At 47.0% G+C, this 27654-nt stretch overlaps 1 protein-coding gene across 3 annotated transcripts in view; it reads left to right on the top strand.

The window, feature by feature from the left end:
* The first annotated feature begins 2402 nt into the window (after positions 1–2402).
* FAM124A (family with sequence similarity 124 member A) overlaps positions 2403–27654 on the top strand; it is a 100811-nt gene continuing 75559 nt past the window's right edge. The window contains exons 1-2 of one of the 3 annotated variants that reach the window (XM_023251261.2): positions 2403–2645; positions 12400–12431. In XM_023251261.2, coding sequence (XP_023107029.2) covers positions 2581–2645; positions 12400–12431 — 97 coding nt within the window. In that variant the 5' untranslated portion in view covers positions 2403–2580. The remainder of the gene's footprint in view (positions 2646–12399; positions 12432–27654) is intronic. The other 2 variants (XM_011283724.4, XM_023251259.2) reach the window with 2 other exon arrangements.

The raw sequence follows: 27654 nt of genomic DNA, 5'->3' as shown, positions 1-27654 counted from the left end.
CTCTGCCCCTCGCCCGTTCATGCTCTGTCTCTCTCTGTCCCAAAAATAAATAAACGTTGAAAAAAAAAATTAAAAAAAAAAAGACTAGCAGGATAAGGGGATACTGTGATTCAGGTTTAGCTAGGAAGTGTTCTCCAAGGAAAGGGCCATCTGAACATAGTCCTGAAGGACACGTGGCAGGAATCTTGCAGAAAATCTGGGAAAAAGTATTCCAGGGAGAAGGAAGAGCAAGTGCAAAGGGCCTGAGGCAGAGGAGGGCTAAAATATCCCTTCCTGAGAGAGCTTTCCTTGACACCCCAACTTAAATTGTGTTCTCTCTCAGGACACACCATTCTCCTTGGAGTGTTTTTCTCCATTTGTGTGTTTTATATTAACATATGGAATTTAATTAGTCTCCCCCTCTGGATTATAAACCCCGTGATGGCAGGTGTCCTATCTGTTCCCATTTTCTTTTATTTGTGAATCCAGAATTCACCCTCTTGTCTGATATTTAAATAGTTATTGAATGAATTGATACATTGAAAATGGTTATTAATGGCATTGGGCAGATCACTTACACAGTGGATTTTTTTAAGTTTATTTATTTTGAGAGAGAGAGAGAGAACAAGTGGAGGAGGGGCAGAGAGAGGGAGAGGGAGGATCCCAAGCAGGCCCCGTGCTGGCGGCACAGAGCCCAACGCAGCACTCAGTCTCACGAACCGAGATTCTGACTTGGGCTGAAAATTAAAAGTCAAACGCCAACTGAGCCATTCAGGTACTCCTCACACAGTGTAATTTTGCCTCGTGTGAGAATTTTCTTTTAAAAGTCAGTACATAGGGTGGGGTGAGGGGAGTTTCCCCTAAAGTACTGGCACTCTTCTTTCTTCCAGCTAATGAGCACAAATTGAGTATAATACACCCATTTCTGTTTTCCATGCAAAGAATTTTATGTTCAGCAAAGATAATTCAGTTAAGATTTGGTGTTGGCATATTTACCTGTGCTCGTTTTCTTGATGAGGTTGCACTTGTATTCTTTTATTAATTGGATTTCTCTTTTGTGTAATTTAATTAAGATACAAATTAAAAAGAGTGATATTTAGGTTGGGAAGGAAGGAAGAACAGAAGAGAGGGGAGAAGGAGAGAGGAAAGAAATTATATTCCTCTTCAAGATATAGCTTATCACTGCTTTGCAAGTTAGGATTGGAAATGTAGCTAGCTCATGCTTTCAATGTAACAATAGCTGCCGGTGAGTAGTACTTGACATTATCAGGATCGATGCTAAGTATTTTTACATGCATGTTCTCATTAAACTCACAACAGGCTCTAAAATAGATATCAATAGCCCCATCTTTTAGATAAGTAAATTAAGGCTCAAAGAAGTTAAGTAACTTGGCCTTAACACAGAAGAAAGTAGAAATGAGTGCCTTGGAGAGGGCTATCAGAATGAAATCCGAATTGTTTTCATCACGCCTCCCCTCGAGTTTCCTTTCAGCCTCACATTACCTACTAGGGAGAGGTGTGCCCCTCCAAGAGTGATCATTACCTCCCCCCAAGGCGCTGATGGGGGTCCTTTACAAACATCCATTATCATACCCTTACTGCAACAACCCCTGCAGGTACATCCAATGGTCTTTATTTTTAAAGGCATTTTTTAAAAATAGCAAAAGAACGCATGACACAGATTGTAAGTGTCGTGGGGTGGCGGGAAGCCACTCAGACCTGCGCTACGAAAGGCGATAATGAATTCAGTGTTGGCAATTCTCAGGAAACTATACGAAAACACCTAGGTGTTCCAATTGGTCCCAGTAGTGAACCAGATCCCCCTCCTTGCTTTCACGGTGCGGTCGGGGTCGGGTTATTCCTCGGTGCTGCTCCCAGCTACGGGGCTCAGGCACCTTCGGGCAATCCCGGGGACGCAGAATTCTGGGGCTGTGGGCCCAAGCGAGAGGGGCGGCTCCTACGCGCGCGCACACACACACACACACACACACACTCACACTCACACTCACACACCACCCGCGGTCGCAAGCGCGCACCGACAAACATCTACCTCGCCCAACCACCCACATCACACAACAAGGGGCACGCGACTTCACACGCCTCGCCCGCTCCTGCACTCAAACCACACACGGAAGCGCAGAACACGAGCTGGCACAGGCTCGCGCACACGCTCACACCCCGGGCACACACCCTCTCGCGCGCGCGCCCACCCCCTCGCTCGCCGGCACGCGCGCGCACGCGCGCACGCCCCGTGCACCCACCCTCTTGCGCGCGCACGTGCCCTCGCTCACCCGCACACACGCGGGCGCACCCCCGCGCGCACACGCACACGCTCACACGGCCGAGCGGCGAGGGGCGGGGCCGGGCGGGGAGCGGCAGCCAGTGCGCGGCCGGGCGCCGCCAGGAGAGGGCGCGGCGCGGCGCTGCGGAGCGCGGCTGGCGCCCGAGTTGTTTCCCGGAGCCCGGAGCCGCGAGACGCTCGCAGTGAGCCCAGCCAGCTCGGGCCGGGCTAGGCTAGGCGGGGTCGGGCGGGGCGGCCCACAGGGAGCTCGCCCCGGGTCACGCCGGCGCCCGCCAGCCGAGCGCGGCGGGGAGCGCGCCATGGACCCCAAAACGGGCGGTGGCGAGGAGGATGACTGCGTGGACTCGGGCGCCGAGACCGGAGGGTGAGCCGCGCCGGGCCGGGCCGTGGGCGGGGGACGCTCTCCGAGTTGCGCTGCGGCTGCTCCCTGCCCGGGACCTTCCCGGACCCCGCGGCAGAACCGGAGCGTCTGGGGCCGGACGGGGCCGCGCGGGCTGCCCCTTCTGCCGGACCCCCGGTGGAAGGCAGACGGGCTGTGGCGGGCCGGCTTCCTCCTGGGCGGTCCCCGAGGGCAGCGCAGCGTGGTCCGTAGCTGCCCCCGGGCAGGGCGGGCCCCACCCCCCGGGGGAGGAAAGTGGAAGGACTCAAGGTTCAGAGTAACCCCCCCCCCATCCCCCGCACACCACCACATCCCGCCCCTCCTTGCCCCCCGTTATCGCGGAGATGATGTCGAGTACCCGGCAAATGCGGTGCCCCCCTGAGATCATCGTTAGGAGATGCGCTTGCACTTGTTTCCACCTTCTGCGAGGACTTTATTCTAGCCCCGCAGCTCTCTGGAGTCCGGGCTGGGGGCTGGGGACGGGAAGAGGATAGGACACCCGGCACCTAAAATTCTTTCAGAATCCTATAAGAGGGTGACATTTTTCATTCCCGGCTTTATTGTGCTTGCTGAGACCCGCTGCTCGACTCCTATTTCTCCGCCGAACTTCTCTCTGCGCACCTGTCCCAGCCTTGGGTACAGGTGGGATGAAAATGGTGCTATGATCCAGCCCTGCTTAAAGAAACAGCTTCATTGGACTCAAACATGTAGCCCAGACCTTTATCTCTGGGGACTAATTAGCCTTCTCCCAACGACACGGTTTTCCTGAGTGGGACAAAAGACCGAGTATCTTTAAGGAGATGAATGTCATTGTAAATGCTTCCACCCAGCTCCTATCGCCAGAGGATTTCCCTGTGCAGAGTCAGCAAACATCCAGGATGCGAATTCTGACCCAGGAGGAAAGGATGTCCTTTCCTCTCTGGAGTAACCCTGGGGGTGGGCTGGAGCTGCCCAGATTACAGAAAGCCTCATTCCTGGAAAGTTGAGGACATTTAGACTATAATCTCGGGGCTTGGCAGCCCTGTGAGGACAGGAAGAGAGTCCAGTCCCAGAATGGGCACAAGGGGTTAGGCTTCCTAGGCAGTCACTCCTGCGGACCCAGCCCGAGCCTTCCCTGCAGGCTCCACCCATTCCTAGCCCAAATCTGGGACCTTACACCCTACAGCAATGGGCTTTCGCTGTCGTCCCAACTTGCAGTCATTTCTGGCTCACTGTGGAGCCCAGTTACATTCTGGTGAAGTAACCTGATTCCAAACACTGCACTCCCTTGTTTTCTCCCCCCACACGTAGCGTATACGGCATTTACCAACTTGAATTGAAGATCCTTGGCTTTTTTTTTTTTTCCTTCTGTCCCTAGTTAGCTAGGCCATGAATAGAAGAAGAAAACAAAGCAAAACAAACTAGCTCGTTTTCAGCTGGGTTAAATAAGGCACTAACAGGTTCATCCATTTTCAGTTTGCAAAGCTCACCTAAGACAGGTGTTTTCCCCAAAGATTCTGTCCCGGAGAAGTGGGGGGGAGGCCCTGACCCAGGAGTGACAACTCCCTGGGATCCCCGAGAACAACATGACAGCTGCCAGGGTTCCTGGGAGGGACTTGCTGAACATACGGACACCAGAACTTCTGTTCACTGCTTCTGTCACTGAAGTGCGTCGTGGTAACAGAATAGAATTGTTTACTTATGGCCTTAGTAGCATCCTTAAGCTAAAGATCAGAGTAAAATGGCATGCACTGAAATAAAAGAGTTTTGATGTAGAGTTAGTAACCTTGCATTGGCCACATAGTCCTATATTTCCTGAAATTTGGTTTGGTTACGAAAAAGCCGCTCGCAGTTTCCTGGCTTTTGCAGAGTTTGCCCCCTCTAGCCCTCCCTCACTTTCCTAAAGCTACCTGTCAAGACTATCTACCAAGCATGTAGAAAGCACTTAATACGTGTTTGCTATCATGACTATTTTTAAAATACAAACCTGATTCTCTCCCTCTCCCTTCCAAACTTTTAGCGGCTCTGGCATCTATAACAAAGAGCTTAGACTGGCCGATGAAGTCCCCCTGGTGTTACGGGGTCCTCCTCTGTCTCTCTGGCCTTATTTTTCGGCAGGACCGCCCTCGTACCCAGCATCAAGCCACATGAGCAAGGTGTTTCTGATTCCTTGCCTTTGTCGGGCCGCCCTTTTCGCCAGCTATGCCCTTCTCCACCTGGCATGCCTGTCCACCGGCTGAAACTCTACCTTCATTCCAGACTCAGCTCAAGTGACACAGATGCTCGGGCAGGGATCGTTAATTTGAGGTCCATGAATTGTTTGAAATTTTATGCAAAATGATGTTCTTTGTGGCTTTTTGTGAGAAGAGACTGGTCTTTCATCAGATGCTCGAAGTAGCCTGTGATCCCCTCCAAAGGAAGTTGGGTAGCGTAGGAGAAGTTTCATTTTCAATGTGTTGTGTCTGAGGTATTGGGAGACGTCTGAAAGGTGATGAGCCAGCCGTTGAGTGTATCTGTCTTAGAGAGGAGGTCAGCCTGATGACACTGCATCGGGGAACCGTCGGCCTAAAAATGGCAGTTGCAGTCCTGGGAGCAGATTTAAATCAACTAAAGGCAGTAAATAGCAAACCCTTACTAGCATTTACTCCATGCTGGGTACTGCGCTGAGCCTTTTACGTCATCCTTCAACAACGCTGTGAAGCAGGAACTATTTAAGACCAGCCTTGAGGGGCGCCTGGGTGGCGCAGTCGGTTAAGCGTCCGACTTCAGCCAGGTCACGATCTCGCGGTCCAGGAGTTCGAGCCCCGCGTCAGGCTCTGGGCTGATGGCTCGGAGCCTGGAGCCTGTTTCCGATTCTGTGTCTCCCTCTCTCTCTGCCCCTCCCCCGTTCATGCTCTGTCTCTCTCTGTCCCAAAAATAAATAAACGTTGAAAAAAAAAAAAACAGCCTTGAGAAGTAGGTGAAGGAGGAGGAGCTAATAAAGGGGCCTAAGGAAAAGTAGGCGTGGGGACGAAAAGGAGGAATGTGGTTTCCTAGAGGCCAAGGGGAAGAAGGGAAAGGCGTCAGCTGTGCCACTGAGAAGTGCATTAAGATGCAGGAACGCAAGGTGCTCTTTTTCTCAAACGGAGGTAATGAAGGAAGGGTGGAGTAGAGGAGTGGTGGAGGCAGAAGCCATGTCCTCTCCTCCTGACTCCAGGAGGGAGCAGAACGTGTTGCAGAGGAGGTCACTAGAGTGCTGTTGTCCGAGAAAGGGAGGGGTGAGGAGAGGCCGTAGCAGGAGGAGGGTAGAGGGGGTGCAGGAAGGATTCCCGAAACATAGGCAGTAATCGGTCTCCCATAAATACGTGTTTATAGAAAAGACTCTGTGAAAGGGAAAGAATAGATATACAGAAAAACCAATGGTTTGTGACGTCCACTTTCTGAAAAGGTGGAGATATGTTGGACTTCAGACCCCTCGGTTAGATGGGCTTTGCATAGAAGGGGAGGCCCGTCTCTTCTTACAACCTGGCAGGGAAGATGGCTTTCCGTTCCAGGCAGGTGCAGCCCCCTCCCTCAGGAAAATGGAGGTTTGAAATAGTTTGGGCACCGCTGAGTGAGAACCCACCTGGGATCACTGGGATCAGTGATTGTGACTGGGTGAAGGGACCGCTCCACCTTGCTATTTACTTTCCTGCTCAGCTCCGTAGGGACAGGCAGTAAGAGAGACGGTGAGTGGTTGAGATCATCAAGGTTTGGGGGGAGAAGGCCTATTGCCAGGCCAGTGTGAACAAAACATAGGAGCAAGGGATTTGGCGGTATCGACGGAGCTATCAATCCTTTCGGCAGCATGATCAAAGAGAAGGCTCTAAGAATTTTTGTGCGTCCCAACTGCCGGTGGGCACACTGTGCTGCTCACTTTGACATTGACAATCAGGGGTGCCTGCGTGGCTCAGTCAGTTAAGCTGCCAGCGTCGGTTCAGGTCATGATCCCACAGCTCATGAGTTCAGGCTCTGCATCCGGCTCTCTGATCCTCTGTCCCCTTCTCTCTCTCTCTCTTTGCCCCTCCCTGACTCACAGGCTCTCTCTCACTCACTCAAAAACAAATAAAAATATTTTTAAAAAGTGACAGTCAAAAAGTCGGGTTACTGGGGTTCAACTCTGTGCCTTTAGTTTTCTCTGCTGTAAAACGGAGATGACGATAAAAGTACCCACCTGACACGGTGCTTGTGAGAATTAGCCTCTACATTTAAAGCCCCTAGAACAGTGCCTGGTGTAAGTGAACCCTCAGTACGTTATTTCTCATCATGCTATTACTGCTGTTACGAACAACACTCCAAATGACAAACTTACAGTTGTATTTAATAAAAATGTATATTTCCAGGTGCCCTCAAGATCATATGTTCTTTATACTCATCGCAGTGGATGCTCTGATGTTTTTCAGTGCCCTAAGAAATTTGATCATCGTTCAGAACATCTGCGAGAGGATAGGACAAATGTTATGATTTTACAGAGGAGGAAATGGAGGTTCAGAGGGTGCACGACTAGTTGGTGGCCTAAAATGGAAGCCTGGGTCTCCAGCATGCTTCCCACCTCGTGCCTCTCAAAGAGCCATCGATCTGCAATTAATTCTCATTTCCTGCTCAGGCATTGTCTTTTGCTCGAAATGCTATCTCTGCTGTCTGACCCACCTAGTGCAGGCCAAGATTAAAGGCAAACTAGTATTCTTCTGTGGCAATTGATGTCATTTTGAAGCTCTCCTTTTCCAAATGCACGTGAAAGCAAGCTTTGTGCTTCTGTGTACTTTTCGTTAGAAAAAAAAACTGGCAAGCCAGTTACTATCTTAAGAAACTATCTTAAGAAACAGAATCCCTTAACAGAGGGACAGGCAGTGTTGTTGTAAACCAAAATAAAAGGCACAGAGTGAGACGAATGCTTTACAACGGGTGTTTCATTAGTGGTGTCTCCCAGATTTGGCTTCTGAGACACTCTTTCAAATATGACCGTTATAGGGGCGCCTGGGTGGCGCAGTCGGTTAAGCCTCCGACTTCAGCCAGGTCACGATCTCGCGGTCTGTGAGTTCGAGCCCCGCGTCGGGCTCTGGGCTGATGGCTCAGAGCCTGGAGCCTGTTTCCGATTCTGTGTCTCCCTCTCTCTCTGCCCCTCCCCCGTTCATGCTCTGTCTCTCTCTGTCCCAAAAATAAATAAACGTTGAAAAAAAAATTTTAAAAAAAATATGACCGTTATCTGATGAATTATGTTTTTAATACTGTATAAACGTTTCTGTACTTATTTTGGGAGAGAGAGAGAGGTGAGCGGGGGAGGGGCAGAGAGAGAGAGAGAGAGAGAGGATTTGAAGCAGGCTCTGCATTGTCAGCACAGAGCCCGACACGGGGCTCAAACTCATGAGCCATGAGATCATGACCTAGGGTGAAGTTGGATGCTTAACCTACTGAGCCACCCAGGCGCCCTGGATTATTTTCATTCAGAGGGTTGATCTGGCACTAATGAACCTTCACTTCCATGTCACCTGTCACTGAGCTTCTGAAAACATAGGGTCATACCATGCCCTTTGGGTGACCTCCACCTGACATTTCAGTGTGATTTAAGAGATAGCAAACAATTCACAGGTCTACTGTTTATAAAGCAGGTGAATGGGAAAGGTTAGGGGGAATAAATTTGAAGATGGGACAGGTTTAGAGAACAGTAAAAGGTGAAATCTTGCAGAGAAGACAGGATGATCTATTAGGCACTCCATTATCTTTGTGTTCAAGGTGGGGCTAGTTAGCTCTAAATTACCATGGCATCTAATTCAATGGACTGAGAGCTAACAGATGAGATCCATAATGCACTGAGCTGATGTTTTAGAGAAACCTCAAGATCAATGTTACTAAAATGCCAAGATCAATTCTTCTGCCAAGATTTTCCTGGAAAAGAGAATTTAAGAAGGTATATATGGCTGCTGACAGTGATAACCTGTCTTAAGTGCAGGCCTTTTTATATATAACCCCTATATGTATAATTGTAAGTAAACTACAGTGAAGGAACTGCATCTAACTTTCTGGTTATTATTGGCATAGGTACCAAATAAATGTAATATTTGCAAATGTGTCTCCTATATGTGTCAGATGTGTGAAGATCTACAATCCTTGCATTATTCTACTTATCTGTGTCATGTGCCCATACATACTCTTCCTAAAATTCACGGATTCACCTTTCATGCTTTATTCTCGTAGAGTTGAATGTCTTGTGCAGAACCAAGTGGATCAATTCTTAGGATGTGAGACCAATAAACAGGATTCACTACTGTTCCCTCCTACCTTAAAAAAGCTGGGGAGGGCCTCCTGGGGGCTCAGTCATTTGAGGTTGAGCGTCTGACTTCAGCTCAGGTCATGATCTCGCGGTCTGTGAGTTCAAGCCCCGCGTCGGGCTCTGTGCTGACAACTCAGAGCCTGGAGCGTGCTTCAGATTCTGTGTCCTGCTCTCTCTCTGCCCCTCCCCCACTCATGCTCTGTCTCTCTGTGTCAAAAATAAATAAACATTAAGAAAAAATTTTTTTAAAAAAGCTGGAGATTATCTGCCCCTCCAGAGAACTGTAGTCATGAGCTGAAACTTTTTGAACCTCTTTAAGCACAAAATTGTTTTAAGCTTTACAGTTTGTCTTTGACCAGCAATACAATAATTGCAGTAAATAATCTTTTGGAGTTATTTGGAATGTATCTTATGAGCTATAAAAGTGCCCATAGCTTGACTCAGTTCCTGTTTCCCCTCATGATAATTTTTGTAAGGAAAAGAAAGTAAAGCTGAAGCCATGTTTATGAGCATCTCATCTCTGTGTGCTTTCAGAAGTGAACAATCAGAAACAATCATAGAGCAAACAACAGGCAAATGGTTGAATAAATTATAGTACACCGCTTTACAATTATAATTACAGGAACTATAGCAACATGTTGTGACGGTATTTGGTGAAAAGAGCAATTTAGAATTGTATCTCCATCATTACGGCAACTGTGTACAAATTACATAAACAGGATCAGCGGTTGGAGAGCACTGTGAGTCTTGAGGTGACTTTTCTTCCTGTTTGATTTCCGTTTTGATGGTGGACAGGGATGGAGGTTGGGGTGATGGAGGAGACCGCAGAGCCGGGCAGAGGCCATCATTCATGGAAAGAGGGGTTTAGGTGGTACACTGTTGAGCTGGGGCTTCATCCAGAGAGTGACAGGATCAGATTTGTGCTTCGCAAAGACTGGCTGCTGTTTGGGGAAGGAACTGGAGCGAGACGAGAGTGACAGTCGGGAGACTGACCAGCTGTCAGGCCTGACCCAGGCGGTGCCTTTAGTCACAAGAACTACATACAGAGAGATGCACGGCCGGGACCTTTGTTACACAAGCACCTAGCCTAAAAATACTGCTGTTATACCTTAAGATTCTCGATAGAAGTGTCGCATGTAAATTCCATTCTACGTTCACATCCATCTGCATGCATGCCTGTATGCATTTGTGAAACGCATCTGCCTCAGGAGTATTTGGAAAATCCTAGCTGAACATACACATTTTTAATACATAGTCCAATCACACATTGCCACTGAATGTTTCCTTTGAATTGTCATGAAATTTCTTTAAAGCCTGACCATCCTAAGATGATCATATTGGATTGGGATTGTTTGGTCGTTGCAAAATGCTTGTTGACCATTTGTTACATTCATATGCAATTCCATTTCTTGTTGTTTTTTTTTTTTTTTTAAGTTTATTTTGATAGCGAGAGACAGGGAGGGAGGGAGGGAGGGAGGGAGGAACAGAGAGAATCCCAAGCAGGCTCTGCTCTGTCAGTGCCAAGCCCGACATGGGGCTCAATCTCACAAACTGGGAGATCAGGACCTGAGCTGAAATCAAGAGTCAGGTGCTTAACTGACTGAGCCATCCAGGCGGCCCTACAGTTAGATTTCTAAGTTTTGCCCTAAAGTTAATTTAGTCCCGTCTGGTTCCAGAAAGAATTTAATGCCCCAACACTGGGGTTAATGATCCTGACTGTCCTCTCTTGCATTTTCCTTAGCCAGCGTGTCACCATGCCCCAGCCAATCCTTCCACCTTTCAGCTCCTGTCTTGCCATCACCCTGCCCCCGTACTTCAAGTCCCTATCATTGCTCACCTCCTGATCTCCTCGCCAATAGTATCAGTTTAGTTTCCTAACCAGGAATGCAAAAAATTGGATTAGATGTAGGCGGATGCAGTTTGTAATACATAAAGGGATTTGCAAATGTTAGTAGTTGCTATTCTCTCCAGCTTTAAAATTCAGTGATTCTGTAACTGCTAAAGCATTTCATTTGAAAAGGGGAAACTACATGCTGTTTTCCTTCCATTTTGTTCCTCTACCAATAAATCAGTGCATCATTTGGCATGAGAGATGTAGGTTATTTCAACGGGTAAGAGGTGTGCTTTTTTGTGATGTTTTTTGAAGCTTTGTATATGCTTTGTTGATGTGGTAACAAAGTCAGTGGAGTGAAAATTGGATAATTTAAGAAAGGCAACATGAGACTAAGTAAATAAAAGGAGGGTGTATGTGGAAAATTAAACATAATTAACTACTTTATTTGCATAACCATATCCCCTAACTACCACTTGCATAATAAATCCCTACGTGCTTGAGAGATTAATTTCCCACTGAGAATGACTTTGGGACACTGGGGGGAGAAAACCAAGAGCTTCTATAGCATATACGTTGCCAGAGAGGGAAGGCTTCCCAGCCACACAAGTAGAGCAGAAACTTCATAGAGATTAAGCAGGCAGATCCTTGGCCAGATTCCCATTCTCACAGAGGCTGAGTGCCAGGACCTGGTCTTTCAGCCTAGAAACTGATGGGTAATTTCACCCTGGCCCTTACCCTGCCTTTTTCCCTTTCCCTATCACAGCCCACGTCCTGTTACTCTAATACGCAGCAGGATTTCTTCTCAGCTGGAACTGAAATCAGCCAAGCCTCATTGTGCCTTTGTGTTTCCTGAGGGCCAGCCACACCCTGATTGTGGAAGCCCTCACAAGCCAGGGTCCCTTCGCACTGCCGCCAGGTTCCATCATCCCTCTGCTGATGGCAGCCAAGAAACGTTTCCCCGTGGTGTGGAGCTAACTTGAAGGGTGCTCATTTGCGGAGGTTTAACCTTCTGGAGAATCCTGAACCCCTTTGAGAATCTGTTGAAAACTCTGAGCCTTCTCCCCAGAAAAAATAAGCTTCCATTCAAAAATTTGCCAGTGAATTTAGATGGCTCAGGACCCAGCTGGTCTGCCATCTTGGAGATCCAGAGAGCCCACATGAAGGAACCCCGCTTTCTAAAGTGCCTTTAGGGGTGCCTGAGCGGCTCAGTCGGTTGAGTGTCCCACTGCGGCTCTGGTCATGATCTCTCAGTTCATGGGTTCTAGCCCCATTTTGTGCTCTCTGCTCTCAGCATGGAGCCTGCTTTGGATCCTCTGTCCCCACCCCATCTTTGCCCCTACCCCACTCGCACGCGTGCTCTCGCTGTCTCTCACTCACTCTCTCTTTCTGAAAAATAAACATCTAAAAAAATTTAAAAAAAAATAAAATGCCTTTAAAATTTTGCCTTCACATTCAGACATAACTTTGTTTTACACAAAATGCCTCTGCACTACAATTTTTGATGTGTGCCATTTCCTCACATTTAAATAGTTACTTACCACTGTAAGACTGTTTTTTTAAAGTTCTAGCATGAAGAAATCATTTGGATAAAGAAAAATAATGTCTAATCCTACTAACACCAAGGTTTTGTGTTTCAGGTCTGACTACAGCCACATGTCCTCCACCAGCAGTAAGTATGGTTTAAATGTCCTTCAGCACTGGCCTCTCAGCCCCACCTACGTGTGTAACCCATGCTTTAACAGAAGAATCACCCAAGGTATCCTTGCCAAAGAGCATGATGCAGGATCCTCTGACTCTGAAAGTTGGGGCTTTTCCTGGAGAATTTAATTGTTCCTTGATTTCAGAACTAACTAGCTCTAAGAACTAACTAGTTCTTAAATTCTCCAGGAAAAGCCCCAACTTTCAGAGTCAGAGGATCCTGTTTCATGCTCTTTGGCAAGGATACCTTGGGTGATTCTTCTGTTAAGGCCACTACTTTCCCTTTGGAAACTGAGTCTAGAGGAACTAGCCTAGGCTCCGTTAGGACGGATGCTTCTAAAACAGCCTCTCTGAATAATCTGAGGTTACTCATTCATTCAACAAACATTTATATAAAAACCTACAGCCCAAAGGCTAACAGCTCAGAGCATGCATGGGGTGGCCTCGGTTCATCTGTTGGGTCAATGTCCCCCCTTGTAGTTTTGTATCTGCAGACAGATGTCGTAGGTGATTGTCCTATGTGGTTAAAAAAAGTGATTGGGAATATGTTTATAAACACACTGTAAGCATAGAAAAATATGCCTGTATTAAATGCTAATTTACAAGTAAATCTACTCATGGGAAATTAGGCCTTATATCTAGGAACAATTTGCAGTGATTAGGATCACTGCATAAATGACCAAAGCCATTCAGATTAATTAAACACCTATTTTAAAATAACAAAAAATTGTCTTACAATAAAAGCCCTGATTATTTGAATCAGTAAATACTGAATTGTTTTTCCTATCTTACTTCCCTGTTAAGCCTCAATTCTAAGTAGTACTCAAATGGAAGGCCACTTAATTGGATTATTCTATTTATTGATGTTCTTGCTTAGTTTTCCTTTGCAATAAGAGACTGTGCAGAAAGCTGTATTTCTGGAATTGTAATTTAGTGTCAAATTATATTTAGTTATTAGTATAACTGCAGCGAATAATCTGTGATCATTTCAGCCAACTGGAGACCCAACATTGCCCCTTAGTTATTAAGAACCATTAGTAATAATGAGAATAATGCTCCAGTGATTTGCATTCCCTCCCAGAAGCTCTGGATTCCTACAAATCAGGGAAGCCTGTCTTGAACTCTCTCTCTCTCTATGCTGCCATTCTCATTCCACTCAGTTTTGCCCAGAAGCTACATTTCTTTAAGAATGATTTTTATGAAATACTTGCCTAAAGCCTTTGCTCAATTCGTAGCTCTCAAATCAGTCCTCTGGGTCACAACAAAGCACCTCTCTTGTCAGCGAAACCGGTAATTTGGTTTGGGACGCTTTCCTCTCCATTATTTTAATTGCCATCTCTGAGTTGGAATTTCTCTCAGTGCAACTGGGATCAATAGCTGTTTATTGCTCTTCCTTTTCTCTTTAAATGTTTGGTGATTCCTGCCTCAGTCTTCAGTGTTGGGACCTCTAGGTAAGTGAGGATGTATATGCATTTCATATTTTAGTGAGGACATGTATTTGGCTATAAATAATAGAGAAAAAAATAAGGACTTAAGTAGGGGTTTGTTTTCCTCTAACATTAAAAAAAAAAAAAAAACTCAGAGGAGACAATGCAGGTCTGATAGGGAAGCTTCTTTTATCGTTTTGCTTGGCTTTTGGCTTCTGTCCTTAGGGTTGCCTCAGAGTTACAAGATGGCTGCCTCTACCACAGGCATCACATCCTTGTTCTGGGCAGGAAGAAGGGGTGAGTGGATACTGCTGGGTCCCTGGCTGTCTTTGCCTAGTGTTTGCCTGGCCTGTCTTTCCTCCCAGCCAGGAGCACAAATCCTGGCCACACCCAGATGTAGGAGAAGGCCCCTTTAGCAGTCAGTGAAAGGTAACAGAGTGGGCCCTTTCTGAAAAGAAAAAAAAATGAAGTCTGAAGCCTTAAATCTGTCCTTTAAAAACATAAGTTTGACAGTGCTCTAATAATAAAAAGTATTTTCCAGGTAGATGTTAAAAACCTCATTTCCCCAAGAACGAGATAATCACATTCAGAGGACTGAGTAGAGAGATGTTTACTGTCCATCCTGAAGGATTCAGTTCCAGGGTCGCTCCTTGTCACAGCCCCACCTGTGCCAACACCCTCTATGTGACTGGCAGGACCCGCAGAGCTGACTGGTCCCAGTTCCCACTTGTCGTCCTGACCCTGCATCTCATCGTCATTCCCCTGCCCTTGGGCAGTCTCTCTGAATGACTCAGTTCTGATTTCTGGTTGGGATCTGAGCCTTGGTCCTAACCATTCACTGTTAGGGAATGGATTTTTCTGTCTTCTAGTGGTTCCTGTTCAACATTCACATGATGCTCTTTTACCCATTCATTCCTGAGTTCACAGGGGCATGAGAACTTGCGTGGGTTGAGCTAGGGTTAGAGTCCGTTTGTCCACGGTCGGGTTTCATCATTGCTAGAACTGGCAGGAAAAGCTTCCTCCGAGGGCACTGGTTGCTATTTAGGTGGCCTCTCTTCCCTCAGAATGCAGGGGCTGTTTCCTCATGCTGCCTGCCCCTGATGGCAGAAGAAGAAAGGTCATCACCAAGAGAAAGTAGTCAAGCAGTGGTGTGGGACTTAGGTCTCCTAGATCCTACTTCCGGAATGGAGTCAGGGAGGGCATGTGGCTCACTGGGCATTCTGTTTTCCCTTGACCTCAAGGATCTCAGAATCACATTTCCATTGATTGTGTTTGGTGTCGCTTTCAGTTCTCGGGGAAGTGGCTGAGGAGGCTTCTTTAATGGATAGTTTTGTAAATGGGGTAAATGTCAATTTGGGTAAGTTTTTTTTTCTACTTGCAATGGGTCCCTTTGCCTTTTTTAGATTGACAGAGCTGACAAGCTTTTCCTTCGTGCTTTCTACAAAGCGAAATACACTGTTAACACTCGGATCTCAAGAAATCACAATACTTCCTAGGAAAGATGAATTTGATTTATACTCCCAGAATTTTAGGTGGTTTTTCCTGAAACCTGGTTAGAAGATCATCAAGCCAGTTTGTACAATTTGCATTCTTAAGTGATTTAAATAAAAAAAATTTATAAACAGGATAAAATAAAAACAATAATTATGCTGGGAGAAGAAAATCAACTGTGCCAGGTAATGCTAATGAAATTCCCATCATGTATGATTGAATATTTTCATTCAAATAAAGATTATAATCAGACTCGGAGAATTATTCTTAGAATACGTTGGGAGCTTAAAAATGGTATCTTTAGGACAATGTGACATTTCTTGAGGATCTCTAGCCCCAGGATAATGCCAGGAGAAGGGGGTCAAAGAATTAACTAGTTCTCTTTATTGGAGACTGTTCTCCAACAGCCTCCTCTGTTTGCCCTCCTAATCTGTGCCTTAAAACTGCTCCTTCTCACAATTCAGGTATAGTCATGAACTCTTTACCGTATAAACTGCCAGTGGCGGCAGAAATGCCTCACAGTTTGGTGCCACTTCATACTTTTCAAAATGCAAACGGTAGGAGATCCTTTGAAGTGATACCGAGGCCCTTGGCAATGCCCTGAGGAATTCCCCGTATCTGAAATTATGGAGAAAGGGTCATGAACAGCGTGTTCTGCTGATTTGAGCCCAGGACCCCATACCAAGGTATGCAGAGAAGGGACACATCATGGGGTGGGCAGGAGTCGCGGAATCTGTTCTTCAACCCACCCAGGCCTCAGATTCCTGCTCTCCTGTTGTTTCCCCAGCTTTTCTTTTCCGAGCTCCCTGCTCTGTCCTTCCAGTGACTCAGGCAGCTTCCCGGTTTCCTGCCTGCATTCTTCCTGCTGGTCCAGAGCTCCCACAGGCTGTAAGTCCGGTGGAGTTCTGTCCTCTTCGCTTTCCTGGGTCCGCCATATCTGTGACCTGATGTCGCGGGCCTCTGGACACAATCTCTTCTTGAGGAAAAAGGGTCAAGCGATCCCAGGCATTTTTCAAATAGGAAAGTCAGGCATCTTCAGTTCATCACAAGGCCTTGTGGCTGGTTTAGAGCTTCTACAGGGGCTTGTGGGTCCTGCCTTCCTGCTGTCTGCGAGGACATCTTATCCCTTCCCAAGGCTGCCTCGTCTCACAGGCACATCGTTCCACATAAATACCATCTTCTCCCTTTCATGTCTTCATAGTCTCATCATTTCCTTGAAGTTTTAGGGTATTAAAATACCCCACGTTTTAATTTTGTCTTTGGCCACATCTGTGCCTCCCCTCAGCACAGAGGGAAAGGTCAGCCTCATTGCGATTTAATTAGTAAAAGTAAGGAGCCTTGAAGGCAATACACTGAAAGGACATGGGGTGCCCTGTGGAACTTGTTGCTGGTGGGAAAGGTTGAAATAAAAATGATCTGTGGCTCTGTATCTAAGAGCGAACTTCAGACTTGGGATAATGAAATAGTCATTGTTTTCTTTCTGGGTTTGTTAGACAAGTTATTGACAGATGGATGTTTTAAAGAAGCCAGTTGTGCAAATAAGGACGGTCAGTATCTTAGAAAAGGTGATGGTAGCCAATTTAACTTTGATCCATGGGTACATTTCATAGTTTTCATTTTTTTCTTCTGTGTACAATACTTTCTCCATTATGATTTTCAGAATAAATGCTTGCTCCTGTAGGCTCTTATTTCCTAAGATCCGGGAAAAACCCAGATCTATTCATTAATCCTTATGAAGAACAATTTTAGCCATTGCATGTGCATAATTTTGTGGCCAGCGTGAAGTTGGCAATGTACACAGTTTTGCAAAGAGACTAAAACATCCACCTGTCCATCCCCAGCTAAACACTCCCATTGCAGTGAAACCATCAGAAGAAAAGTCACGAATTTTCTCTAGATCAGAATGTGGCCTTGTAGGCAAAGTTGGTTATGGATGGTAATATGGTCTGTGGGGCTAATCTGACAAGTGTCTTAAGTAGCTTCATTCAAGACTATCACGACTGTCATCCATTTCCCACATCTTCAGTGTCCTCGGGACTCATTAGTGATACTAATGATGTTTGATACACTGTCATAAAGCCAACAGGTGACATAAAACAAAGCATGGGAGAAACACTATACTTATTTCCAAGTAGAGGAAATTCAGGGTTTTGAACTCCTACTTGGTCATTCCATTGAGCCGGGAGCTCTTAATTTTGCAGCATCCAGAAATGAACCCTAAATAAGAACGATTTCCATCTTCAGTGTGCATTAAAAGCATGCTTGCGTCCAGAACTGCTCTCGAAGGAGATTCAGGGTGACCTGCCACATAGCTGGAATGAATCCGCAACCCTAGGCAGGGTCTCTGTGAGTGGCCGTGTGTTGGACGCTGGTGGCCCTGATAACACAGCCCTCCTAGACATGTGGCCATGGCTGCAGAGACCAATCGGAAATCGTGAAGATGTTTTGCATGTGGACAGATAGTCTGCTTGCTTTGTCCATTCTGTCCTCCTTTGTGGCTCTGCCTTCCATGGTGACTGTAGGATTAAAACTTGGACTCAGAAGTCTCTATTGTATCCCCTGGCAGCGGGCACCTGGTACACTTACAGCCATTGCTCCTGTCACTACGTGAGAAAGAGCCCTTAAGGCTTCTTGCCTCCTCGTGGGAATGCTCTGGCCTCCCTCCAGCTTGCCCTGACTTTTAGAGAGAGGGCCCTGCTGTTGGTGGCTCTTCTCATGCTTCCAAGCATCGAGGCTTTCTGTGACAAGTATGGCTCCTGGTTTGAGACGCTCATTATGTTCCTGGACCTTCCTCTTAGATCTGGAGCCACTTAGCATGTAGCTTGCAGGAAGCTCTAATGAAAAGGCCACTTGCGTCATTTTTGGCAAGTCTGGGTCTCGAAGCCACTCAGGTGGAGGCTTAGCCGCAGCCCGAGAGCCACAGAATGCCAGCTGGTGCAGGTTGGGGTCCACTCACTCAGCATTTTGTCAGCTGCCCAGAGAAGGTATTCTTGGTCTGTTAGAGCACATAAATCTCCAAACTGGAAAACTTGCTACTCAGAGTATGGTCCACAGACCACTGCATCAACATCGCCCCAGAGACTATTAGAAATGCAGAATTCCAGGCCCCGCTCCAGACCCCCTGAGCCATGTGAGTTGTTTGTACTGAAGTTTTAAGGGGCACTAATCTAGCTCATCTCCCCAGTGAGCAAGGTAGGTATGGTCTATCCAGATTTCTTTTAGATTCTGATTTTTAATGGCATAATCTGTATACTCTAGGACTTATCTACATGAGAAAAAAAATTCACTTGACAAATATTTAAATTATAGATTATTGATAATTTAAAAGAAGAAAACTGTGTTCCTCTCCTGAGTAGTTCATTTTAAAACATAGAATTTTGTCCTTATCTCCTGAGTAGTTTGTTTTACAACATAGAGTTTGTCCTTATCAAGCAAGCTAGAGGTGTGTGTTTGGGGTTTTTTGTTTTGCTTTGTTTTTGTTTTGTTTTGTTTGTTTGTTTTTGAGAAGCAGGCGCCAGCCTTATCTGTAAGATCACAGACTAGCAAATGAAGCCTGAGATGAACGAGGGTACTGGAGCTGAAAACCAGTGCACTTAGACGTTATTGGACAGTGTGGGTTCTGTACGGCCAAAGTCCTCTGCATGGGAATCCGGAAGGCTGGGAAACACTGGTGTTTGGCAGTTGGTAAGAAAAAAGCGACAAGCAAAGGTACACATTAGGAAATCGAGCGGCGAAGACCATCTACCACCTAAACAACTCCTTTGATGCTCTGTTACGCTGGCGTCCGCTTCCCCCCAAATAGGGTGCAGTCCTATGGGTCCAAAGATAAGTTCTAATTGTGTGACTTCAGCTCCTAGAGGTGGTGTCAGTTTCTGTCCAGGATAGGAAGGAAAAATGGGGGCCGACTTCTCGCAACCACGTTCTCCTTTAGAAGCTGAAGTAACCCTTCAGGGACAGCTGGTCTACCGGGGTCGTCCGGACTACCCACCCCAGGGAGGGAGGGAACACAGTCTGCAGTGAGTAGTTTCCATCCCACCTTCCTGACGTGCTTGGCGCTTTTCTCAATTTTAAGTAATTATCATTACTCAAATAATACATAGTCATTGTAGACAATTCAGAAAATACATATTAGCAAAAAGAAGAAAACTCAGATTGCTACCATCTAGAAAGAACCAACAGTCGTAATTTGCCTTTATAGATTTTTTTCTGAGCATCTATATTGCTAGAGTTATATATTATTAGCAAAAATAGTATAGTTTTATAGTCTAATTTTCTCAATAAGTATATGTGAACTTCTTTGTTGTCAGTAAACTTCTACAGTAGTTCGTGCAGTATTCCATTATATTTCTGTACATTCACCAGTGCCCAGTTGTTGGCACCATAGGTTATATTCACTTTTTTTATTATTATAAACAGCATTGCCAGGAGTATTTTTATACTAAATCCTTGTGTGTATCCTTCATTATTTCCTTAGGATAAATTCCTACAAGTGAAATTGCTATAAGCATGTAAAGCTTTCGATGCTTACTGTCAGCTCATTCTCCAGGGGTACCATTTCACTCGCCCCCCCCCCCCCCCCCGGCATGGATGAGGGTGCCAGGGCCTCATAAAAACTGTGGTTTTTGTGAATGAAAAACAATATTGACGGATACACGCACAATAACAATGGTCAGAAGTGCTCTGAAGAGTCGGTGATAAATGGGGAGACTCTCAAGTTTTGGAGACCTGCAACCTGAAGTCTTTTCTGTGTTTCTCCTGAAAAGTACAGTGTTGATTACACTCCCACTGTGACATTAGCAGCAGGAACAGCCAGCAAATCCATCAGTACTCTGCACAGGCGTTATGACAAGTTGGAAGTGTTTGGGGACTATTGTGCAAAAAGCCAGGTCGCACCCACTAAAGCTTACGATATTCAGAATTGATTAGGAAGGCAAAGAGGATCCTGCCCATCCTCCTTCGTTTCTTCTTTGTAAACTTTCTCTCCTTCCTCCACGTCGATCAGACGTCTATTTTGTACGACCCGCTGGTTACGGGAGGGAAGGAATATTCCATCTGCTCTCCCTCCCCCTCTTGTTTTTATCTCACCTGGCATCTCCTGCCACTATTGTTAGCACAGAAAGGCAGTGCAGCCTGTGACTGGAAGGCTTCTCTGTCCTTTGTAACAAGAGCAGTTGTGAGAAGTCCTTCATTTGTCTGTTGCAGAGAGAGCTGGGCTTCCTCTGTGATTCATCTTTATTTCACAGCCTCAGGCTTGAGCACAGCGAGGCTAAAATGTGTGTAGGTCACGGATAACCTGGACTCAAGCTTGGACGCATCTTTCTATGAGATGGCATGCTTCAGGAGTCACATTCTAGCATTTTCTACTCTCTGTTGAGAACTCATATTTGAACCTCCTGTTATAGTGACTATGAATTTTTACAGTCACATGCTCAGGCATAAGACTAGAACCACTGCACTTACACTGAAGCCGAACTTCACTCTGAGCTGCCCTCACGCCTAGCAGCTGAAGGCACGGTGCTCTCTGCTGTGGGACCTCCACCCCTGCAGGCCTCGGCCCAGAAGTTTCGGTACATGATCCTTTCTCGGAAACCCTCTGCCATCCAGACGTCGGTCAGGCCCCTTCCAGTCTTCTTCCTCCCACCGGAAGCCCAAACCTGACAATCTCTGAGCTGAAAAGGCAACTCTGGCAACATGCAGGGGGGAAACCCTCTCTGCTCTAGGTTTTTAGCTTTTCTTAGCTCAGAAAGCCTCTTCTGTCTCCAGAGCCCCAGCCCTTGCAATCAATAGAGAGCCTTTGCCCTTCAAGACTGTCTTCTCTGCTGTGATCTGGAAACTATATATGAGTTCAGGAACTTGACTCATGGGCCTATCCGCCCCCACCCTCCTGGAAGCCATGAACAGCCCCGAATGTGCAGGTGGAGGGCCACAAGGCAAGGAGAAAATTGTGGTAAATGGGAACTTTGGTTATTCTCTCTAAAATTCATCTGCTGTGTCGTTTAGAACACATCTCCCACTTTGTTTTCCTTCTCTTTGTCGTGTGTGAATACCTTGCTTCCTCAGTTACGTTGTGAGCTCCAGAAGGGACATGCATGTGTCCTCCTGCTGTGCAGTCGTTGGGGCTGTTTACAGGAGAGCTGAAGCAGAGCCCCGAACTGGGAGTCTGGGAGATGTCTGCTCCTTTCTAGACCTGCCATTAAGTGGCCGGTCAACTTGGGCAAGTCGCTGGACCTCATCTGTGACATGAGGAGGCTAGACTGAATGCCTCCTCCATCTTTCATTTTCTAGTCGTGTCCAGTAGGCTTGTTCTTCGGGGGGTTGGAAGGTACATATTTTCTAAGGAAATGGAAACAAGGACCAGGAACGTGTCAGTATCATGTTGAGATTGGTCAAGCAGTGGAACATTTGATCGAATTTTAAACCAGAAAAAAAAACAAAAAAAACCAAGTCCGCAGGCTCCCTTCCCTGCATTGCTAGTTTGATCATGAGCAAAGCCAGCACCAGATCTCATCACTGGTCTTCCTCCTGTGGCCGTCAGGATATATTTTATGAGCACCTACGTAGTGCTTTTTCCTAAAACGGTTGTAATAGCTAAACGTTTGATTTTTCAACATCCTGCCAGAATAAATCCCTTTGTAAAATAAGTCTTAATTACTGTAATTGTGAGGACTTCTCCCACCAGCTCCAGTTATTAGAGGTCTGGGGTTGGTTGATGAACAAATCACTGGGGTTGGTTTTGGTCACCGTCCTCCTCTTTTGTCTGTTCCGTTGTGATAGATGTAACTTACCTCTCAAAACACAATGAATATCCTAACCCCGTTGTTTGTGAGCCCTGCTGCCTCATCTCCCAGTCTGTAGAATTTTCTTGAGGTCCTGGCTCTCAGGATGACTTTGCTACTGCTGAAAATGACAAGGTATATATGAAGCGGTTGAAAACGCGTGCACGTTCCTGAGTAGAAGAAAGGATTCTGTGTAAAATACTAGCATCGCTTCTGTCTTGTCGAGCCCTTTAACTTTTATACTCCGAGGGTCTTTGTCCAGTATTAAGCATCAGGCTTCGGTGGGCAACAGACCTGTGTTACCTTCTCATAAACTTTCAAAATCACTACAGTCGTAAGGACTTAGATAACAACTCTGCCATCAGGAGATGGCCCTCGTTCCTACCGCTTGTATACCTTCTGACACTAATGACCTAGCAACCTCCTAGTCCCCTTTCAGAATTTATGCCAGGCTGTGTTGGAATTTAAAGGGTCTTTGTCGTTGCTCTCTGGTGAGTGGCTGGCCTTTGCTTCCCCCTCTTCCTATCTGGAGGTTTATTTCAGAATGAAACTTAGAAGTACGTACAAAATAAAATGCGTATTTCCTTTTCAAGGGGAAAAAATATGCAGGGTGTCTAAAGACCCTGTCTTACTTTCTCTATTATTTCATCCTTAACGGTGTCCTTAATAGGGTCTTAATAGTGTAGCAGGACACTGGCACGCCAGTGCCACGCTTCCAGATCCCTGACGTCGTTCCTGCAGCAGATGCTGAGAATAGAGAAGGCAGGCAGCTATCGTTACGGCTGAAAAAGGCCTAAGGATCAGAAAGATTCCACATTGTTTTCCTCTGCCAAGTGAAAATATAGGCTTTGGCTTAACCACCTCAGCCTATATTCCATTTTTCAATTACAAGAAAGTACTGTGAACTCAGGCTGAGAGAGGAGAACTTTTTTTAAAATTTTTTTTAATCTTTCTTTATTTTTGAGAGAGAGAGAGAGAGAGAGAGCACAAGCAGGGGAGGAACAGAGAGAAAGGGAGACCCAGAATCTGAAGCAGGCTCCAGGCTCTGAGTTGTCAGCAGAGAACCCCATGCGGGACTTGAACTCACGAACCGTGATATCATGACCTGAGCCAAAGTCGGAGGCTCAACCGACTGAGCCATCCAGGTGCCCCGAGGAGAACTTTTTTTTTTTTTAATGTTTGTTTATCTTTGAGCCAGCGAGTGAGAAAATGTGGGCAAGGGGCAGAGAGAGGGAGAGACAGAGGACCCCGAGTGGTTTCTGCGCTGACCACAGAAAGCTTGACGTGGGGTTTGAACTCATGAACGGTGGGATCATGACCTGAGCCAAAGTCGGACGCTCAACCGACCGAGCCACCCAGGTGCCCCGAGAGGAGCACAATTTTATCTGCATTATTCGGATCCCCTATGTTAAAAAACCTTGTGTGTCACCTTGTTGCCACCAGATTCTCGCTATTCCCACCCTGCCTCTAATTTTGGCTTCGGCTGGGGCTGGCACTGGGGTCAGCCTTGCCACTTTCACAGCCCAGCATTGGAGGTCAACCAAAAGCCTTGTCAAAATCCTAAAACTACTAAGGATTGAGAAAGCCTGAGATTTTATCTTAGCTGTTGGCAGGGGCAAAGGGAATTGCTTCAGTTTGTTCATTAGTTCAGAGGTTTGAGGAACTAGCTTTAAAGGAAAACTGTTAAAAAAGAAAAAAAAAACGATGAAGGCAGGTTATTCATTACATTCGGGATGAATAGACTCTCTGGAGAAGGAATTTGGAAGCCCCTTTCTGAGAGCCTTCACTTCAGGCAGGCATTCCCGGGAAGACCGGGCAGCTTAGTGGGGGGAGGCTGGCTCTTTTGTGGCACTTGACAATGGAGTCGGTTTTGTGTTCGTCACCCTGGAGCCTCTTTTCCTCCCGCTTCCTGACCTAATTTTTCTTCCCAGCATCCGCCTGCGCCCGGCCTGCCTTTGTTGCATACCCGATCCGCCGTCGCACCTGGGTTTTCTGCCACTCAGTCATGAGGGTCTGGTTGACCAGACCAAGGATCCAAGTCCTTGACCAGCTCAGTGCCACAGAGAGGGGCTTTAGAAATGCAAATAAGGAGTTTATTCAGCCTCCTGCATATGCGGTTCGAGAAATGTCCAGGCAAGCTCCAGGGCCAAATTCCCTAAACCGGCAGCAGCTGGAGGTGCCCTTGGTCTGATTCTTTTAGCCTCTTGTGACACTAGAGTGGCACGTGGCAGTGTATTCAGGTGATGCTAACTGGTTATGGCTGTTGCCTTGGAAACCTGTTAGGGTACCATATTCAGGATAGGTTGCTCAGTGAAGTGTCTGTCCCTTGCACTTAGCTGCCTGACTTCATCTTCTATATTTGCTTGCTCTGACTCCCCCACTAGATTATAAGTTCCAGGAAGGCAGAAAGTCTTTCGTTCCCCACTGTATCCTGCGGTGCCCAGCACAGAGTAGGTGTTCAATCAACATTGCCTGGTTCAGTAAATGATTTGTATTGTAAGTCGTCAGCGATAAACGGTGGATAAAATGACAGAGACGTCAGCTATCGTCCAAAACTTCTAGAAGGAGGCATCTGAACTTGTATCCTGAGAGTTGGCTGGGCCTCGCCTTTGAAAGGTGGGATCCGGACTTTGAACTAGACATACCTGCTGCTGGGAAGGAAATACTTTGGGGACACACAGTAGTTTGCCAGTTCTGGGAGGAGGGCCAGCCTGGCAGGCCCCAGGCAGTGGGAGACAGCACAGGCAAGAATGGGGTGAAGCCCCCCGGGTGCGAAGGATGGCAGGAGTCCCGGTGCAGGCAGCACTGAGACAGCTGAGTGGGAGGTCCAGCATCAGGATGTCTGTCAACAGGCAGAAGGACCTCAGTCCCTGCCCAGACTTTACCAGACTCCAGCTTAACACGTCCATGCAGGCCCGGGATTGCCAGAAACTGCCCAGGCATAATGGTCCTCCTCCATTCACGGCCGCATTGCCTGAAGGATCTGAGCCACACTTTCAGGGCCCAGCCAAGGAAAGCAAGGATGGTGAGCTAGATAGAGAGCGAGAAAGCGCACAGGTGCAGAGCACGGAGACCCTGTTCTGGGTGGGCCCTTGTCAGATCCATGAATATTTCACCTGCGGCGTGGGAAGAATACACCTTTATCATGGTATTTTAAACTAAGTGAGATAATATATGTAAGGCTTTTAGGACAGTGTCTGGCAAATAAGAGCTTCATATATGGTTATTACTGTCTAAATTGTTATCTTTTGAACTTCAGAGACCCGGGGCACCTGGGCGACTCAATCGGTTAAGTGTCTGACTCGATATCGGCTCAAGTCGTGATCTCACGGTTCATGAGTTAGAGCCTGGCATCAGGCTCTGTGCTGACAGCACGGAGCCTGCTCAGAATTCTCTCTCCCTCTCTCTGCCCCTACCCTAGTCATGCTTGCTTGCGTGCGCTCTCTCTCTCTCTCTCTCAAGAGAAATTTCTATTTAAAAAATTTTTTTCTTAATAGCTAAATAAGAGACAAGGGATATACAAGAGAGGTGAAATATTGGGGGGAAATGTAACAAATACACAGATTCATAGTACACCATCTGCCTCATAGAAGGCCTGACTCTGACAGTGCTTTACTTAGAGCTGCTTTTTGTTTTATGTTATCAAAAAACAAAACAAAAAAAACCCCTAACTGTGTATGATCACACGGGAAGGAATCTGACAGCTTTGGTAATACCTGTAAATTTGTGAACAGCTCCCATCCTCTAACCGGCCCTGGGGAAGTCTGTCTGTTGCCCAGTTCATGTCTGGTCTGTGTCTCACCCTAAGTGAACAGGTGCGGTCTGAGGCCCTCCGAGAAGACGTGTAATAGATACGATAAAGGCAGAGCATCTCCCACAGTCGCAACATCCCTGCTTCTCCGGGGAGGCAGAGAGGCTTTCCATGACAATTAATTATTCACATTTCCTCTCCTTCCCCTCAAATACTTGGTTTCCTATCCAGCTCCAGGAGGCACGTTTTCTTTGGGGTGTGGATAACCCTAGCACCCAGCACCGAGTGACGGTTTGGAGCTGCACACTGTGGCTCCTGGGGCCCGTTTATTTTAGGGCCTCGTGCAGTGGGCACGTGCTGGTGATGGCTGGAGCCTATCAATGCCACCGCTCACTCTCATTCTTCTCAGGGTAGGATTTTATCGACTTACGTCGCCCTGATGCACGCAGTGCAAAGGGAGCTCGGGGGTCGGGTCTTCATCTTCCTTCCCTGCTTGCTCTTGGCTGCATCCCAGGCTGCCCAGGCAAGCCGGTGCTCGGTCAGATGCCTCTCACCGTGCCCCCACCCTACTCGAAGGCTGGGCATCTTGCCTTTCCGCAAAGCTGTCAACATGCACTCATCCGCGGGGGCTTCAGCATGGCCTTTGTTACTGCTCTCTCTGGGAAACCTTTGTGTGGCGGATGGAGGTGTCCTGACGCCAGGCGCCCTGACAACTCTGTCTCGGGGACTCAGAAGCCACCTTCCCCGCGACCTCTCCACACCCAGGCCTCACGCTCGCCTGCAAGCATGAGAGGGCAGCACTCAGATGTAAAGACCTGGGTGTGTGCCATCGGGGAGGTGGTTTCTGGATCCTTCTTCTTCACACACCCAGGGCCAGAAGAAAGAGATGTAAATGAGTGACCAGGACATGGAGCTGGTGGCCGGTGGCTGAGAAGCCAGCTGGCCAGAAGGAGGCAGGAAAGCAGTGGAGAGTGGTGACTAGTAGTGTGACCAGAAATGATGGGACGGGGCCGCTCTCCTCCTGCTATGAAACGAATACAGCGCTGGAGGGTAAGCACACTTCCCTGCAGAACCGTGGGTGACTGTGCAGACGCGCCTCGGATGCTGTGCGACCTTGGCAGATTACTTCGCCTCTCTGTGCCTCGATTTTCTGCTCTCTAAAATGGAGACAATGATAGTGCCCCCCACCCCAGGGTTGTTTTAAGGATTAAATGAGTTTATATACGTAGAACACTGAGAAAGTGCCGGCCCACAGAGAACATCATATGTGTCTTAGCTAACGTCTCTCCACATACGTGGCTAGGCACACACCCTGAGAGTGGGCTCAGTATCTCAGCGGGACTGCCTCGCTGTTCTGACAGCTCCTTTTCTCAAATATTTTTTCTACCCCATATGTCCTTCTCTCCTCTCGCAGAAATCATCTGTAGTTTTCTCAAGTACATTTCTTCATCCCCTAAATCTTTCCAAGCCTTTCTACCTCTTTCTGTTCATACTGAACATTCATAAATGTTCAGCAAAGTCGCGTGTCCCCGCTGTTGGGAGACCAAGTGACCGCGGAAAAGTGAAATACGCCTTTTACTTGGCTGTGGTACCTTCTCCTACCTTTGCTGGAGTTGCTGACCAGTGGGAAATTTCATTGGTTTGCCTTGTGCTGCACTTCTGCTGATAGTGGTTGTTCAGCGAAACAGAAAGTAGCCAGGTGAGCAGAAGAGCCAACAAAGAGAAAAACCACAAGAGCCCATGAATTCT

The sequence above is a fragment of the Felis catus genome, chromosome A1 (assembly GCF_018350175.1).
Source record: "Felis catus isolate Fca126 chromosome A1, F.catus_Fca126_mat1.0, whole genome shotgun sequence".
In the NCBI taxonomy this organism is placed as follows: Eukaryota; Metazoa; Chordata; class Mammalia; order Carnivora; family Felidae; genus Felis; species Felis catus.
Note: the sequence above shows the minus strand (reverse complement) of the source record. Positions and strands in the feature narration are given on the sequence as shown.